This window comes from Stegodyphus dumicola, chromosome 12, assembly GCF_044657685.1.
Source record: "Stegodyphus dumicola isolate Sdum_Otavi_A_Nest chromosome 12, ASM4465768v1".
In the NCBI taxonomy this organism is placed as follows: domain Eukaryota; kingdom Metazoa; phylum Arthropoda; class Arachnida; order Araneae; family Eresidae; genus Stegodyphus; species Stegodyphus dumicola.
Window position 1 is genome coordinate 38,864,814 of NC_140779.1, and position 19,466 is coordinate 38,884,279.

The following is a 19,466-nucleotide window of genomic DNA, read 5'->3' on the forward strand; positions in this document are numbered from 1 at the left end:
TGCTACATACAAATCTTCGCATTCATAATTTATAAATAAATTATAAGTATTTTAATAGTTATATGTATTAGTCATCTATTTTTTTTTTTTTTTAAATTTTATTTCCCTGTGGAAAAATCAAATCCAGAATAAAGATATATGATTTATGGATTCTGATTTTTTTCCCTATGATTAGTAGTGATTTAAAATACTTGATCGAGTCATATATTAGTAGATTTAGTGATATACACGCTTGAAGAGTTAAAAGAAAATTTCTAATTAAATGTGAATATAATTTACAAAACACATTTTTAAGTATTTAGTTTTATAAATACGGATTTTAAATGTAATAAAACTGATTACAATTTATGATTAATTAAAAATTAATGAATGGTTAATTAAAACATATGCCTTAAGCGCACATTTTCAAAGTTGTAAAAATGTCATTCATACGTTGACTACCGACAAGTCTTGCTGCCAGGTTGGTGTCTATGGATACCAAGTGAGCTTAAAAAATTTTAGACCGCTGGATCTACCATCAATAAAAAATTTTCAAGTACGAACTACAAAAGCAATGGACACAATATAGTGACACATTTACCTGGTGTCAAGAAAAGCTTTAGAAATTTGAAAAATCCAACTGAGTGTTTATTGAAAATTTTTGATGAATAAACAATAAAAGATTTAATGAAATCAACAAACATTTACATTTCATCAATAAGAAGCAAATTCTCTAGAGAACGTGATGCACAAGAGACAAATGTAGCTGAATTGAAGGTGTTGTGTTTCCTATCATATTGCGCTGGAGTGCAGAGAGCAGCACTTCTCAAAGCAAAGATCTGTGGTCAGCTGACGGAAGTGGAATAACTGTTTTTCAAATAACAATGTCTATCAGCCGATTCCACTTCCTGTTGAGGTGTATTAGGTTTGATGACATAAATTTACGAGCAGAGCGAAAGATGACGGCTAGACTTGCACTTATTAGAAAGGTTTTTGAAATATTTACCAAAAACATACGGAAAACATATTCTTTATCTGAATATTGTACTATAGACAAAAAATTAGAACCCTTTCGAGAAAGGTGTCAATTCAGACAATATATAAAAGTAAGCTCCCAAGATCTGGAATAAACACTTTTGCTTTGTGCGATTCTCATACATTTTACGCATACAACCTAGAAATTTATGCAGGTCGGCAGCCTGTCGGACTATATAGACAATCAAATGTGGCACTGGATGTTGTACAAAGACTTATTGCACCCATAAGTGGCACTGAAAGAAATATAACTATGGACAATTGGTACATGAGCATTCCTTTGGCCAATGAATTAGTGAAAAAGCACAAATTGACATGTTTTGGGACACTTCGAAAAGATAAGAGTGAAATTCCAGAAGAATTTCTGCGAAATAAATCGGTTCTTGTTTTATCATCCGTGCATGAGGATAATTAAATCGAACCATTGTCTAAAGAGCAGCTCAAGCTCGAAATGATAACTTTTTGAAACTCTACAAAAGGTGATGTTTATACTGTTGATGAGTTATGTGGAACTTGGTCTGTTTCAAGAAAATGCCGCTGCTGGCCTCTAACGGTATTTCTCAAACTAATGAACACTGCAGGTATAAATGCTTTTATTATTCATCGATCAAATAACGACCAAGTGAATATGAACCGAAGAGCTTTTCTCAAAGATTTAGCATTAGAGCTTGTAAAAGAACATGTCCTAAAAAGGGTTGCAATTCTATCTCTCTCGAAAAACTCAAAACTGGAGTAAAAAGGTTGGCAGGAATAGAAGATGCAGCAGACCTTCACCCTAAGAAATTGTTTGTAAAAATATGTTGTCACACTATGTGAGGATAGTTCAAAACGAGATTATTTGAGTAATAAACACAGCTGGGGGGGGGCATAAAACCTATGTGTTATTTATATTTTGTAATATTCGTATTTAGAATCTATTCTTTGATATGAATAATTGTATGACATTATATTGAGTTTTAAAGAAAAAAGCTAGTAAAAATGCAGCCTTTTGTATTCCTCTAGTGCTTTATCAAACCGCTCTTTATAATAAACAGTTATAAAAATATATACATACGAAAACTGATTTTTCTAATGTATCTTATATAAGTCAGTAATTTGCATAAATTTCGATTTTTATGGCTTACTTTAGGTAACTAGTATGGAAATGTTTGTATAACTTAAAGTAAAATTATCTCGAATTAAAACTGTAACAAAGCATTCCAAAATATTGCATTTAATATTTATTTGCAGTATAACTAGTTTTTATTTATTTGTATATTAAAAAGGTCATATTAAATAAAAAAATAAACATCTTAGCTTGAACTTGCTAAAAACGAACTTTGCTCATTTCCAGTGGATGTTATTTTTACGGGTTTGATAAACATTATCACCATAATTACCATATTATGAAAAAGAATACTTAAATTGGATAATCAAACAGAATTTTGTAATTAATACAAACTACATTTATTTATACAAATCCTTCAAAATCTGAGTTATGAATGTGTCAAAATTGAATAAACTTGACAAATTAACATCAAGGTCACTTTCATCATTCTATTCCAAATCACTTCTTTCAGTGATTTACATTTTTCATTTTCTTTTATAGTTTTAGATAAGTCAGCTTCGCATCCATTTCTTTTTTTCCATTGCTTTTGTAGTTCGTACTTGAAAATTTTTATTGATGGTAGATCCAGCGGTCTAAAATTTTTTAAGCTCACTTGGTATCCATAGACACCAACCCGGCAGCAAGACTTGTCGGTAGTCAACGTATGAATGACATTTTTACAACTTTGAAAATGTGTGCTTAAGACATATGTTTTAATTAACCATTCATTAATTTTTAAATTAATCATAAATTGTAATCAGTTTTATTACATTTAAAATCCATATTTATAAAACTAAATACTTAAAAATGTGTTTTGTAAATTATATGCACATTTAATTAGAAATTTTCTTTTAACTCTTCAAGCGTGTATATCACTAAATCTACTAATATATGACTCGATCAAGTATTTTAAATTACTACTAATCATAGGGAAAAAATCAGAATCCATAAATCATATATCTTTATTCTGGATTTGATTTTTCCACAGGGAAATAAAATTTAAAAAAAAATAGATGACTAATACATATAACTATTAAAAATACTAATAATTTATTTATAAATTATGAATGGGAAGATTTGTATGTAGCACGCTTAAGCTCTGATTTTAAGGATTTTTTTTTTTTTCCCCATAACACAGTTTTTCAATCAAAACTGCTTCGAGAATTTCAAGACTTAAATTTGGTCGAAATTCAGTCTGATTTTTTTTAATAATAGTAAAAATTCTTTCACAAGTTACATTTGAATGAAGTATTATTAAGACAGCAAGCATTACAATAGGCAGTACTTTGTATTTAATATACCCATTCATATCTTTTAATTTGGCAATTTCTCCTCGTGCTATATTAATATGCAAATCTGCAATTTCTTTCAAATTATTTGTTTGATACATGGAAAACTCAATTTCCACTTGATTAAGATATTTTTCATTAATAATGGATGGGAAAGTATTCATCAAGATAAGAACAGATGAAAATGAAACTTCAGTTTTCAAGTTGATGTCCGTGGCCGTGTCCGAACATTTTTCGACGGCAATGTTCTACTTCAAATTGTTCCATCTTTTCAAACGTAAAAATCATCTGATGTCAAAGAAGATATGCTCCCTAAATCATGTGAATCATAATATTACAGGTCAGAATCGGTTTCGTGAGCACTTTAAGAAATATTAACGCACTCAGAATCGGAATCTTCAATTTCGCTATCAGTTTCAACACTAGCGAGAAGAACCCGCAGTCGTTACTGATCTCGCTCGTACGGACTCATCTCAATGAAAGTCTCACTAGAAGTGAAACGTTAGTACACGCACGGGGTAGCTACAATCCCACTGCACGTTCAATCCCCGAAAATACAAAATCCCAAGGACACGAGAAAAATTCCTCTGGACGACCCCTTCCTAACCTTGATAGGTACATGAAGTACTAAAAAGGTCACATACGACCTTCCCGTATTTTCTAAGAATAGACTATACATGGGGTGGATTTTACCCCAGAGCGTGTGCTGATGGGTTAATTGTAAATTATATTCGAGACATCTTTTTTTATTTAAATTGTATTTTTAATTGTTTGGTTTTGATATGTTGATAATGCTTTCCGACTTACGATAAATAACGATAGTTCGAGGATCTACTCAACAGTAACAACAGCAGCAAAACTGTAAACTTTGATCCTATAAGTAACTTTTATCTCATTATTTTAATACGTAGTGTTTTCTATCGTGATTGCACTTGATAATATGAGTTCTCTGATAATATGTGTGTGTGTATGTGAAGCATTGCTAAGTGTTCCAAATTTGTAGTATTTATTTTCTTATATTATTTTCTTTCATTGCAAGAAATCAGATTTTTTTTTTATTATTTATTAATGGGTAGAATTCTAGTATGTCTACAGAGAATATGGCATGATTTAAGAATTTAAGCAACTGATATGAAAGCTGTGTATAATGTTCATATGGAATAAAAAATATTTCTCTTTTTTTTATTAATGTAAAGTTTAAAATTTTTAGAAAATAATGAAAATTGTCTAGTTACTGGTATGTAAGAGATTATGTTGTTATGTAGCAATAAGGTAATTTGTAAAAATGATAAAATTGAAATGTTCCACAATATGAATTTAAATTTAAAAAATCTTTTTTTGTATAAATGCTGAAGCTTAAAAATCTTTGAATATACTGAAGCTGTATGAAATACAAGTATTAGAGAGTGCGACGTTGTTTATCATTTTAATAACTGGCCGAATTCGCTTACTGTATCATGGTAATTTTAAATATAAACAATTTATTATACTTGTTTTCAGTAACACCTAAGCATAAATGTTAGAAATGTAAATTTTATGTAAAAAATTTTATGTTAATTTACAATAATAAACAATTCATTATTGTTATATTTTAGAAAAAATAGAAAGTATGTGTAGCGTTAATGCTAGAATACATTGTGACGTCACAAGCTTATTCCCACCCATTTATGGATGTCACTTAAGCTTCCCCTTCTCAACTTTGTTAATGCAGCCTTTTTTAAAATTACATCCTTTTAACCTTAATCATTTTCATTAATCATTCCTTAATATTTTTTTCTTTTAACAATTTCTATTACCCACAATTTCTAGTGAAATCAAGATGGCCACCATTTTTTAAACACGGAGTTTCGGTGAAAATCTTGATGGTAACCATTTTTGAAAACAACGTATTTCACGTGCTTTGGCACCAAAAACAATTCGATGAAATCTGAAGATGGGCTATACTGAAGCTGTTTTAAATACACATAGCTTGAGTACATGCTTAACATTATTTTCTCTTATAACTGCCTGTTTCTTATAAAATCTTTTATTATTATTAATAGACAGAACAGTTATGAGAAGCAAAACGGATGTTTTTCCACCAGTTTACTAATGAGTTGCAGACTCTTAATGGAGGATGCAGATAATCATAATAACATAAATTATAGGCACAAGTTTAATCTAGTATAAATATTAAAATATTTGGTACTCTTCTGTTCTCAGGATTAGATTCAGAAATGTATGTATGTATACACAAATACATATGTATGTACATGCATACATGAACACATACATTCATACATTTTTGAATCAGGTTCTGATAATAGAAGAGCACTACATATTTTTTCAAAGATATATACAGAGTATCCATAAATTAAATACATCATCATTCAAAAGTACTTTCAATTTAAAATACTGAAATACCTTTTCATCATCACGCTCAGGACTGAGAGGATCATCATTCACATCAACATTACGACGCTTTGAAAGTCCTTCATCTTTCTTCTGTTTACGCAATTCCACATTTACTTCAGTTCTTCGACGGCGCATTGCCTAAATTAAAAACTTCTATTAACACACACTTAGCAAATAATACTTATAGCATAAATCTCAGATCAGACGTACAACTATGAAAGAATTTCTAATTATATATGTAACACCATTAAAATTTTTTTAAAAATTCTACATTTCAAATTTTGGAAGAGAAAGTAGATCCCATGTTTAGTATCAAAAGCTCAATATAAAAATCTGGGTGCTATATATAGCACCCAAATTTTGATTAGTCAAAAATTTTTAATGGTAGATAAAACAGCAATTGAATTTTATTTATACAGAACAAATTACGAAATCCAGAATCGTCAGAACTTTGGCAATTCCAGAAATTTCTAGATCAGTTTAAATCTAGTAAGATGACATGTAGGCATGGCAACATTGCAGCTTTTTTTTTTTTGTTTACATTAGAATAATGGGCTCTACTCTAATATACGCCTTAAGATCACCAAATGTGACTATATGTATTATACAGTCAAAAGTCGTTAATTCAGACACCCATAATCCGGACCTTAAAGCTAAAAACTTTCTGCACATGCGCCGTGTTGACACATGCGCATAGGCGTTTACGACTGCACATATGCGTATGCTCAAGCGCAGAATACGTTTTCACGCGCGAGTTTTATGTATAACTGACGGTATAAGCTAAAATTATCTATGTATCTATTTCAGTTAATGTTGATGATTGCGTTGTTCCTTAATCTTCGAATTGGATCCGGCTTATTATTTTTTGCAGACTGCAAGAGCAATTTTATAAAAGTAAACTTGAACTTTCGATTATGTCAAATAGAATTTCCGATGCTAGAGCTCCCAAAGGATCTACAAAACGAAAGTATGTTTCAATGTCCATCAAACAAAAAGTGGAATTGCTGCAAAAAATGGATAAAGACATGAAGAAGGTGACAGAGAGGTTAGTGAAAACGAAAAAAATTCGATTGACAAGTTAGTCGGTATTCTCGGCACAGCAATTACGGGACTTGAACAGCGAAACTTTGTAACTGAACAAGAAATTATGTCTGTTTATAGAATTAAAGAGAAAGTATAAAGAGGAAACGAAGCAACTTAAACAACTTACATTGAAGGAAATGTTTATAATAAAGTAAACAAATAAATATTAAGTTTTTTTTTTTTTTTTTTTTTTTTGTAAATTTTGATACTCTTTAGATAATAATTGTTCTTTATTTCATAAATTATGCTTTCATATTTTTAATTTTAGAATTTCTGCATGACATCTTACGAGATTTAAACTGATGATCTACAATCTGGAAAAATCGATAATCGAATCGCCGAAGTCCCGACGAGTCCGGATTAACGACTTTTAAACGTATGCGCTGGTTTTTGGTGCAAATGCATGCTATGGGATGGTTAGTGGGATGATGCTGTTCGTATGGCAATCCTTTTAACTTTGAAACTCTTTTGCTGTACTAGTTTAATTGCTCATTGTTTCGTGTCGTGCGTGTTTTGAATGTTGCAATGAGAGATGTGGTGGCAAGGTTTCAGTCACGTATTTTAGATTGTGTGCAAAGTAAATTTAGTATTAAAAGGTACAATGTTGGAGTTGTTAACGAGTCTTTTGTTCACAGGTGTGTTTATGCAGATCGAAATGCATTTTTGGAATTTCTGGGAAAGTCGGGACTTTTAAAACGGAGTTTGGCGTGTCCGAAATGCGTAGCTGATGTGAGAACTCAGACGAAGAATGGTATTTCTGATGGACTTATGTGGGCTTGCAGTCAAATTGTTGCTGGTAAAGTATGTGGCTGTCGGCGGAGTTTAAGATTTGGATCGTGGTTTTCGTGTAGTAAGTTAACTTTTATTGTTAACTTACAATTAAACAATTAACTATTGAAGGAATATATACAATTAACTATTGGAGGAAGTTTTTATGGTTACTTTCGAAATTTTGAATCGCAGAAAGACGTAATATAGCAAAATGGTGGCACTTTTGTTCACAGACGTGTGACTGGCAAAATTTTATTCACGGATGTATTATGGTGTCTTTATTTTATACAATGTTATATTCATTGTTTTATTACTATGAATTTCTGTTGTTATTTGAATTGTTTATAATTTATTTTAGTTAATTTTGTTGATTTGTGCCCAATGCCTAGATTGTGCAATTTGTAGATTTTTTTAAAGTTTAAACAGAATGTTGTGTATATGGATTCTGTGTCAAACATTTTTAGTTAGAAACTTTACATTTTTGGTATCTAAAGTTTTTGTTTCGGATTCTTAGCTTAAATTGTGTGTTCAAAACGTGGTTTTTGCATGTGCGAAAACCGCAATTTTGAAGACATTTTAGGCTTAAAGTTTGAAATGTAGACAAAAAATTTAGATAGTAATAGGGCACCGTGAAATTTCTCGCCAAACATTTTTGGTGAGAAATTTGGTTGATCTTTACATTATGGTAACTTGGCGATTTTTTGGCGACCAACTCTCCTACGGCAACCCTCTATTTTTTTTTTCCTGCCACCATTTTGTCTTCACAAAGTAAAGACGTTTCTTTTCTTTTTATCTACTGAACACTTCTTCCAACAATCTACTAGCCGAATTACACTTATGCTAGAAATTTTATCTAACAAAACTGCTTAATCATGACAAATATTCACTGCAAAATTGGGAAAAAGTGCACAATAGCAAACTCCTTGCGCGTTTTTCAAAATAACACGTACACGTAAACCATGTACACGTCGACTTATTTTTACTTAAAAAAAAATCCCAGAATTGCACAAAAATGGCATTGCGCACACTCTTCACTATATCCATGTACACCGCTTTTTTCTCATAAATTAGAAAAATTTCACGAAAATGCATGACAATTTTTTGAATCTTTAAACCCGGTAAAAAGAACATATATGAAATTACATGATCGCGAAAAAGTATATACCCTTTCCAAATATGAACATTTCCACGTATAAAATAAATAAAATATCCAAAAACTTTTACCTCTACATTATCTATTATATTACAAACGTCACCAACTAATTCATACCGCAAACATCACAAATGGTTACAAATGCTTAGTGTCAAATATTTAAATTATTTCCATGCACATTTACTTCCACTCTAACGTATACCAAATTCCTACAAACATATAATTCACAAAATAACTATCATTTAATTAAAATATAATTAAATTCAAAAACACTACTTAAAATATAAAAATAATTCCTAATAACAATTTTACAATAATACCATATTATTTTATTTACTCCTTACATTTAGAACAATGCATAAAAATAATATCCTCAAATAATTAAAAATACTAACTTACCTAATCTTCTTCAGAATCTTGATTACGTATCCGATAAACTTTTCTTATTTCCTCTGCTAAATAAAAAGCAAGCGTATGTGCGCCTGTTTCAGGATCTTTAAAATCATACTTATAGTTCACAGCAAGGTACCAGGTAAAATAAATAACTTAATAAAACATCTTTACTTCGATCTCGCACAACCTTAAAGAAACACTTATTACTACCCCTTTCAATCCCACTAAATACCCATTTCGAATTCACTTTAGTTAGGGCCATGGGATCCAAAAATTAACGAACACTGTTTCACACAACACAGAATAAAGCTAAATACAGTCAAAAGTCGTTAATCTGGACTCGTCGGGACTTCGGCGATTCCGGATTATAGATCATCAGTTTAAATCTCGTAAGATGGCATGCAGAAATTCTAAAATTAAAAATATGAAACCGTAATTTATGAAATAAAGAACAATTATGATCTAAAGGGTATCAAAATTTGCAAAAAGAAAAAGCTTAATATTTATTTGTTTACTTATTAAACATTTCGGTACTTTTCCGTTTCACCGGCGCAAATCTCGCCAAGCAGACTTTGTTGGCGACAACATACAGTATACACATAAAAAATGTTAATTCTAAGAAATTTTTTTTTATTTTGAAGGCATGAACATTTTAATATGGTTTAAAATTTTGTAAAAAGCCAATAAATAAAGACAATAAATTTGTAAAATGACATTAATTTAAGAATTTACTATGATTTCATGGTTCAAAATCCTGATTCGCCGGTTCGTATCACGTGACCCCAAGTAATCTCATCTCACGTAAACTACGCTACTAAAATCTAATTCGCTCAGTAATTATCTACATTAATTTCAAGTTAAATCTTAATTTGGAATACAAGTTTAAATGCAAGAATTATTTCAATTCGTACGAATAGCTTACTCAGAAATTATGTAAAACTGCAGTGCTTTACTTCGCTAGTGCATTCTCATTAGAATTGATGAATTTAACACTTGATTTCGCCTTCGGATGAGCGGTTTAATTGCATTCTAATTGACTTAATTACCGTGAATTGTCTTAGGGGATAAAATTTAAATATCGTGTGAAAATTCTATATTATTGTATGCCAGTATTAAAAGAAACAATCTGATAAGAAATGGCTTCAACTTGTTTTGAAACTGAGGCGTAAAAGGTTACCAGCAAAGATATTCCGTCTGGCATCAGTTAAACCATTATTGGCGACTTTATCGTTTGCGCCGGCAAAACGGAAAAGTACCAACATTTCTTTCAATGTAAGTTGTTTAAGTTTTGTTTCGTTTCATGTGATAATACTTTCTCTTTAATTCTATTAAACAGACATAATTTCTTGTTCATTTACAAAGTTCCGCCGTTCAAGTCCTATAATTGCTGTGTCAAGAACACAGACTAATTTGTCAATCGAAATTTTTTTGTTTTCAATAACCTCTGTCACTTTTCTTCGCTATCGGAAGCGAATTATAATGACGAGGAACTTGTTTTAAATCATATCAAAGACGGAGCATATCGAGATGAAATACTACATTTGGTAAGGAATTATAAGCCAAATTAAAAACATCTGCGCTGAAGATAAGGATAGTGCTGACAAATCAACTTCCAATTCATTAGGCTCCCGCCGCCTAGCAGCGTGAAATTGATAAACAGATTTCGGATTTCAAAACATACTTTCGCTTTAGATCCTTTACATATTAACAAATATATATCGGAAATTCTATTTGATATAATCGAAAGTTTAAGCTTGCTCTTACAGTCTGCAAAAAATAATAAGCCGGATGCAATTTGAAAATTAAGGAACAACGCAATCATCAACATTAACTGAAATAGATAATTAGATAATTTTAGCTTATACGTCCATTATACATAGAATGCGCACGCGAAAACGTATTCTGCACTTGCACACACTCACATGCGCAGTCGTAAAAGGTCTTACGCGCACGCGTGAACGCCTCTGCGCATGTGTCAACGTGGCGCATGCGCAGAAAGTTTTTAGTTTTGATGTCCGGATTATAGATCATTCCGAATTATGGGTGTCCGAATTAACGACTTTTGACTGTACAAAATTTCCAGATTTTTCCCCGATTTCCCCCCTTTTCCGATTAAAGAACTGTAATTCGTCCATTAATATCACATGACATATCCCATGATCTCTCATTTCCCTCACACAAAATAATGCGTAATCGGAACTGAGTACTGCTCACATTATTACCAAAGTCCCAGGTAGTAACCTTTATCGCCTCCAAAATGTCACCAAACTACCAGTTACCATATTCTAAAGATCAGCCAGAAATTTATCACCAAGCGAGGTATATATTAATTACTATATAAGAGTAGTTCCGAAGAAAGCTAACCTCGCAACAAGACCAGCACAGAACTCGGAAATGCCAAAAATTTTAAAAGATAGTAAAGGCACTGGAAGCAGAATTAAGGAAACACAGTACAAAGTCTGAAATCCTAAATGATCTAAAATCCGGACCTCAAAACCACCAACATTTTTTTCATAGGCTTTACGCATGTGCATTCGATTCCCGCCTCCGTGCATAATAAAACATCTGGACAGCCCCGATTTTTAATTTCACTTCAACACTAAATAAAATACCTTGTTATTGAAGAAACAATCATTTTAGCATACATTTGTACAATCAGTAATTTGGCTTCGTTGCTGCACATCCGCTTGGCATACATCTCAAACCGAAACATTCTACCATAGATACATTGTTGATCTGATTCCAACCAGGCAAATCATTAGTTATTATACTTTCCTTTCATCATTATTGAGTAATGACTCTTGTAACGATGCCTAAACAATTTTTTATGTTAGTAATTGAATAATAAAAGAGTGTGGTGACCTTTTTTGTTGACATTGCACTTGGCGATGATTACAGATTTAAATTAAATCCACTAAAAATGTCGACGAGGAAGAATTGACCAAAAAATTTTTTCCATATGCTAAAAATAGATTTTATTAATGATACTCATAGACCCAAAGATTATATTTAGGTCTATTTGAGTTAAGAATAACCGATTTGTTCACGTAAACCCAGAAACAGCACCAGGGCTCGTATGGCCACATCGAGTCGCAGAATTTAAGACCTACAAAGACTGCATCAAGCGGTAAGATGTCTAGTGTCGGCCAATAAGGCTTAAGTGTATGGTGGCAATTTATTTATTCAGAACTCTTAAATTGTCTCAGTGCGTGATAGAAACAAGATAAAAATTTAACGGAACAACTTGCCGTTAGTCGCGAAGTTCATGATGTATAGTGAATAGCTAAATTTGAGGATGATAGCCGCTAATTTTAAAGGTTTTCGGATATCGCAAAACAAAGGTGAAATTTTCTGATTAATGGATTTTGTAAAGAAATGTGGAGAAGCAGTAACAAATGAAGATCATATAAAAGTTTTTCATTGTGATGACAATGCTTCTCAATCATCAATCAATTAAGGAATGGCGAAATCTGTAGTATGATTCTAGATACAGAAAATATCGCTATGAAAGTGACAGAGAAGTTACTGAAAACGAGAAATTTTCGATTGACAAGTTAGTTTGAATTCTCAAAATAGTAGCTACAGGACTTCAACAATATAACTAAACAAGAGATTATGTCTGTCTACAGAATTAAGGAGAAAGGGCTAATCTTTGGAATATGGTAACAGGTAGTTTGGTGACATTTTGGTAAGGCGATAAAGGTTACTAGCTAGGACTTTAGCAGTGTACATGGATAAGGTCAAGAGTGTGTGCAATGCCATTTTTGTGCAATTCTGGGATGTTTTTTTAAGTGAAAATAGGTCGACGTGTACATGAATGATACCGTGTATGTGCAATTCGTAAAAACGCAGCAAGCAGTGAGTGATTCTGCACTTCCTCCCAATTTCGCACCTAATCTTCGTCATGATTAAGCATTTTGTTCTATAAAAGTTCTAGTATAAGCCTAATTCGGCTAGCAGATTGTTGGAAAAAATGTTGAGTAAAAAAAAAAAAAAAAAACACATGCCTTTACTTCGTGAAAACAATATGGCGTCCAAAACAAAACTAGCAGGTTGCTGTAGCAGGGTTGGTCGCCAAAAAACCGCCAAGTTACCATAATCCAAAGATTAACTGGAGACAGCATTAACACAAAAAATGAAAAAACTTGCACTGAAAGAAATGTTTAATAAGGTAAACAAATAAATATTAAGCTTTTTTTTTTTTTTTTTTGTAAATTTTGATACCCTTTAGATCAAAAATACTTTATTATTTCATAAATCTCGATTTCATATTTTTAATTTTATAATTTCTACATGTTATCTTACTAGATTTAAACTGATGATCTAATATCCAGAAAAATCATAAATCTGGAATTTCAATGAGCAGTGGTCATTGGAATAGTGAAAATAATTAGCAACAGTTGGTAGGTCTTCGAAACATAAGAATCCTGAGTAATTTCATTTCAGTTTTCTGTCCAAAAACAATATAGAATAATTACTTTTGTTCCGAAACGCTGACTTTACCAAGTGCCATCTTAACTGTTTACACTAATTTGTAAAAAAATATACATAAAAAACCACAACAATGAAAAAAAAAAGAAGAAAATGGGAAAACAAATTAATTAACAAAATACAGCAAACCAAAGGAGAATTAGGACGGGATAACTGCAAACAGTACGAGTTCCTGCACAATGAAGATGTGCAAATCTTCATCAGCAGTGATTTTCCCCTCCTGCTCCTCTGTCTGCTTCTGTTAATTAACAAAATACAGCAAACCAAGGGAGAATTAGGACGGGATAACTGCAAACAGTACGAGTTCCTGCACAATGAAGATGTGCAAATCTTCATCAGCAGTGATTTTCCCCTCCTGCTCCTGTCCCTATAATATGGTTTTCTGAAACACTTCCGCAGAGAACCAGGTAAATGTAAATATTGCTAACTTTGGCGATAATAGTTCAAACCTGGTAACCCAGCGGATTTATACTATTTGCTTGTTCGAAATTTGCAACCATTCCTCTTGAGTTCATTTTGTTGAACTATCACTGTCGTTGTTCGCATTTGCAGATTTATATTATTCTTCTCTTATTTATTATTATTTTTACTGAATTTTTTAACAACGAATAGAAAGAAATATTTTCGTAGATAGATGCCGGTTCTCGCTTCGGGATGAAAGGAAGAAAATACGGCAGGAGGGGTGAATGCTAATTTGTAACATGGCTGTTCACGTAGTGTTCTTAATTCTTAACAGCTCTAAGAACCATGAGGTTTCCAACCTCTAAAATAATTTGTTTTCGTAGGCCGTAAAAATGTGCATGTGCATTTTAAATAATTAAGTGCAGTCAAAAGTCGTTAATCCAGACCCGTCGGGACTTCGGCGATTCCGGATTATAGATCATCAGTTTAAATCTCGTAAGATGTCATGCAGAAATTCTAAAATTAAAAATATAAAACCATAATTTATGAAATAAAGAACAATTATTATCTAAAGAGTATCAAAATTTACAAAAAAAAAAATTTAATATTTATTTGTTTACTTTATTAAACATTTCTTTCAATGTAAGTTGTTTAAGTTGCTTCGTTTTCTCTTTATACTTTCTCTTTAATTCTACAAACAGACATAATTTCTTGTTCAGTTACAAAGTTCCGCTGTTCAAGTCCCGTAATTGCTGTGCCGAGAATACCGACTAACTTGTCAATCGAATTTTTTTCGTTTTCACTAACCTCTCTGTCACCTTCTTCATGTCTTTATCCATTTTTTGCAGAAATTCCACTTATTGTTTAATGGACATCGAAACATACTTTCGGTTTGTAGATCCTTTGGGAGCTCTAGCATCGGAAATTCTATTTGACATAATCGAAAGTTCAAGTTTACTTTTATAAAATTGCTCTTGCAGTCTGCAAAAAATAATAAGCCGGATCCAATTCGAAGATTAAGGAACAACGCAATCATCAACGGTAACTGAAATAGATAATTAGATAATTTTAGCTTATACCGTCCGTTATACATAAAATGTGCACACGCACATGCACAGTCGTAAAAATCTTACGCACACGCGTAAATGCCTATGCGCATGTGTCAACGCGCCGCATGCGCAGAAAGTTTTTAGCTTTGAGGTCCAGATTATAGATCATTCCGGATTATGGGTGTCCGAATTAACAAATTTTTATTATTGGTTATTGTCATCTAAAATTATGAAAATAAATAAATTTTTATGGCGTAAAATTTTAACAAGATAATATATTAAGACACAATAACACGCCGAATAAATACTGATTCAGAAGTCAAACAACAAAAATCAGCGTTAATTCACAAAATTTTCACAGGACTAGTTTCGATGGTTTTACCGAACCATCATCTTCAGCTGCAAAACCGCAAATGAACAAGATAGGAAATAATGTTTAGATAAGATAAGATCATTTTATTCCTATGTTTTCCGTGCTCTTCAAGTTTGCTCCTCCAAACTAGCCCTTGATGAAGAACTAAATTATTTAAAAGCAATAGCTATTGACAGGGGCTTTTCACCCAACATTATTAATCAAGCAGTTAAAAAATTCTCATCTCAACACACTAAAAGCCACACTCTTATTTTAGGAGATTATAAAAATTCTGTTGTCATTCCCTTCTTTCCATCAATTAGCTATAAAGTTGCACATATTTTGCAGAAATTTAACTTTCGGGTTGTTTACTCTCCCATCAATAAAATTCCAACTTCTATACTCAAGGACCCCATTCCGGATATGAATTCCTGGGGTATTTATAGGATTCCTTGCCAGTGCGGTTTAATTTACATTGGCCAAACTAAGAGAGCCTTAAAATTTCACGTCAAAGAACATGAGGCATATGTTAGAAAAAAGGAAACACAGAAGTCTTCTGTTGCTCAACATTGTTGGTCCGAAAATCACACTTTCAATTTTTCTGCTGCCAAAATTATTCAAAAAACATCTTCCATTGAAGAACTGGATTTTCTAGAGGCATTTCACATTCATAAAAATCTTTCTGTTCTAGTTAACGATCCTAATTCCAATCCAAATTTGCCTTCGGCTTTTAGAGAAATTATGTTTTAGTTCTGGTTTCGCCAACAGATGACGCCACTTGCTTATTCTTGTCCAGGCTTTCTTATCTTATCTAAACATTATTTCCTATCTTGTTCATTTGCGGTTTTGCAGCTGAAGATGATGGTTCGGTAAAACCATCGAAACTAGTCCTGTGAAAATTTTGTGAATTAATGCTGATTTTTGTTGTTTGACTTCTGAATCAAGATAATATATTATTAATGCTTTTATAACAATAAAATTCAGATGATGGCAGGTGTGACATAAATAGATGATTAAATTGAAATAAAAAATATTGATTATCTAAGATGACTGAATAGTTTGATGCATCACCATGGTCATCAAAATTAGCAAACCTCTGCTGGTGTAAGGAATATATTGTTTTCTGTGTTAACTGGAATTTAAGACAAACTTTTTTCGTATATCATGTTTAACCGGTTAATTTCAGTAGATTAATACTAATTTGTATTTTTTAAATGAATTTTTAATTCCGTTATAAATGCTGATATAGTGTCTTATGCTTAATATATTCTTTTCTTAGCCAACTTGAATTTAACACAAATTCATTTTCGTATATCACATTTAACCGGTTAGTTTTACATCTACATGCTTATTATCTGCGAATTTTTACTACCATATGCTTAATATATTGTTTTGTCTGCTAACTTAATTTACGTGTACTAAAAATCATGTTTATGGCTCGGCTTATTGTCGATGAACCGCGAGCTTGGCGAGTAAAAATGCAACGGCGCCAACGAGTTCTCTGCGGATGAAAACCCTGGTTTTCAAGGGCATTTCTAAAATCACACTAGCGATCAAGGAGAAACCAAGTGCTCTGTACTTAGTAACCCTATGGATTAGTGTATCTAAAAAGGGAGAAGAAAATTCATCTTGAAAATTAACAAAATACATATTTAATATTTTATATGTTAAATTTATTTCTTCATTTCTGTTTGGGGATTCACATGCTTACGTGCACAAATAGAGAAGCTGCTACTGCTTAAAGTACTTCTTAAAAAAAAAAAAAAAAAAGAGAGAGAGAGAGAGTCGCTACAGAATTTTTGGTTCCTGCTATGTTAAAGCAGCCATTTCGGGCAAGGACCAATAACTAAAGGACCAATAACCAATAACTAAATAATTGATTGCTCGCGAAAATAACAGCCGATGTACAAGGAAAGCTTAAAGTAAGAATAAATATAAATAAGATAAAGCTGCAAAATCTGATCATTCCTATGTCGTCGTTAAAATTATAAGTTTTTAAACTATGTAATATTACAACAAATGCCAAAATAAATATGCTTACCTCTTGGTCTCTTCCTTTATTCTTGAAGCATTTTATTCGGGCTTGCGAATACATTTTCTAGTCTGAAAAAAGTAAATAACCTGTTTAGTCTGCAAAAGTGATTACTCAGAAATCAGTAAAAGATTTTTGAAAGCATTTTCAAATTCAAAACTCAGGTCAAATGATCGTTTACATTCCACAATAATGTAATTCCAAAAATTCACAATATGTATAAAAAAGTGACACATAAAACTCTGAATGCTTCATGATTACGGCTGAATCCTAATATATCATACACATGGGATTTGGCGACATTATGATGAACAGTAAATGCGGTAATTATGATGAGCAGTAAATGAGTCATTTTGGTGTTGGCGAAAATTTTGAAAATCACTCCAAAGCCGTATCGTGTACTAGGATTTTACCTTGATTACTTTAGATTAAGTTTCAAATAATGCATAGTATTCAATACACATATAAAAAAAATGAACAAAAAAAACACGAGGTGTATTACAATAAAACTATTATTCTAATTAAATGCCAGAAACGATTTCGGTCTATAAACTGATCTGTTAAAACGAAACAGTTAACTTAGAAAAATTCCACCCAAAAAAAATTTGATATGTACCAGTTCATGCATATGAACACAAACCTTTGATACAGAACAAAATCATGACATAACAAAAAAAAGTTGTCATTGCAAAGATGGCGTAATGAAATTTACATAAATAAAACTCCTCGAATGACTAATATACTAAAAAAAACTATAACTCCATTAAGCTTTACACATAAAATATTACCTGAAAAATAAATAAGAAAAAACCAAAATGCTTATTAAAAAGCACAATACACAAGCCTTAACACTAGACCAACAGAACTCGCTGAACACGAAATCAAATGGAGGATACGGAAGAAAAGAGACGACGCGATTGGTTAACTCTCAACTGGTTAGAAGGATTTGAATCTTAGGTTTCTTCTTTACATGGTGATGTTTATGCTGAATTTTTATACTTTTAATAATTTTTCTGAATTACTAAAAAAATTTATATGTAACTAGTGCAGTTTACTTATAAATATGGAGTTTACCTTTTATTGATTTGAATTTATAAGCGATTTATTTGAAAATACATAAGCAAAGGAATCAAAAAGGCCCATTTGTAAAAATTTTAATTTAAAACAAAATAAAACTTTATACATTTATTAGCTGCGTAATATACAAATGTTTAATTTTTATTGCATTTACTTTGCCGTTCAAAGCGAACACGACTTTCGCTACGTATTTTGCCGCGCGTTGTAATGTTTTGGAGAGCCAAATTTTGTTGCTTGGCAACATCTCTAAATTCTAAAAACTTTGTCGCTCCTAACTCCAAAGGAGGTTAGAATAGGATTCTAATCTCCTTGGCCCAAGGCCCAAGGCGTTTGACTTCCGGAGTACCTTTGCAACTTAATGCAATTACCTCCACAACTTCGATAAGGAAACTGAGTTGGATAAGAAAAAGCAATGGCTAAAGGAGAGATGAACAAACCATTAAGGGTTTACACTGAAAGAAATGAATAAGGAGTCCACATATGGGACGAGCAATTCTCTCTGCTTTCAACTTGTAATTCAAGATTGAAAGAGAGAAAGGTGTTGATTGAGGCGAATTCCGGAACGCATTGCGTTAATGGAATCGGAAAGGTTGGAAGACAATCAGCCGGGAAACATAATTTTCCAGGGCTTGGGAAAGGTAATATTAGGTAATACGGACAGCCGCAGTGATAGCTAATGCCCTGGGGATGAGCGGGGGGGGGGAAGAGTCTTACGACTAAAACTGGAATCCAGGGAGGAAGAAGCGAGGAGGAGGGGGGAGAGTCTATTCAGGAAGGCGAAAAGTTCTCCGACCGCCCGTGGCGAGAGGAGAATAGGAGCAACTTTTGGAGCGGAAAAGAACCGTGAGGAAAGTTAACTGTGAAAAAGACGGAGAAATT

The 19,466-nt window shown here is 32.1% G+C and overlaps 1 protein-coding gene across 1 annotated transcript in view; it reads right to left on the bottom strand.

Moving 5' to 3' along the window:
* The window catches only part of Pen (karyopherin subunit alpha), a 71,733-nt gene extending 53,288 nt beyond the window's left edge, over window positions 1–18,445 (bottom strand). The window contains exons 1-3 of the mRNA XM_035352262.2: window positions 18,299–18,445; window positions 17,520–17,581; window positions 5,794–5,922 (exon numbers count right to left, since the gene is read on the bottom strand). Coding sequence (XP_035208153.1) covers window positions 5,794–5,922; window positions 17,520–17,573 — 183 coding nt within the window. The 5' untranslated portion in view covers window positions 17,574–17,581; window positions 18,299–18,445. The remainder of the gene's footprint in view (window positions 1–5,793; window positions 5,923–17,519; window positions 17,582–18,298) is intronic.
* Between the last annotated feature and the right edge of the window lie 1,021 nt (window positions 18,446–19,466).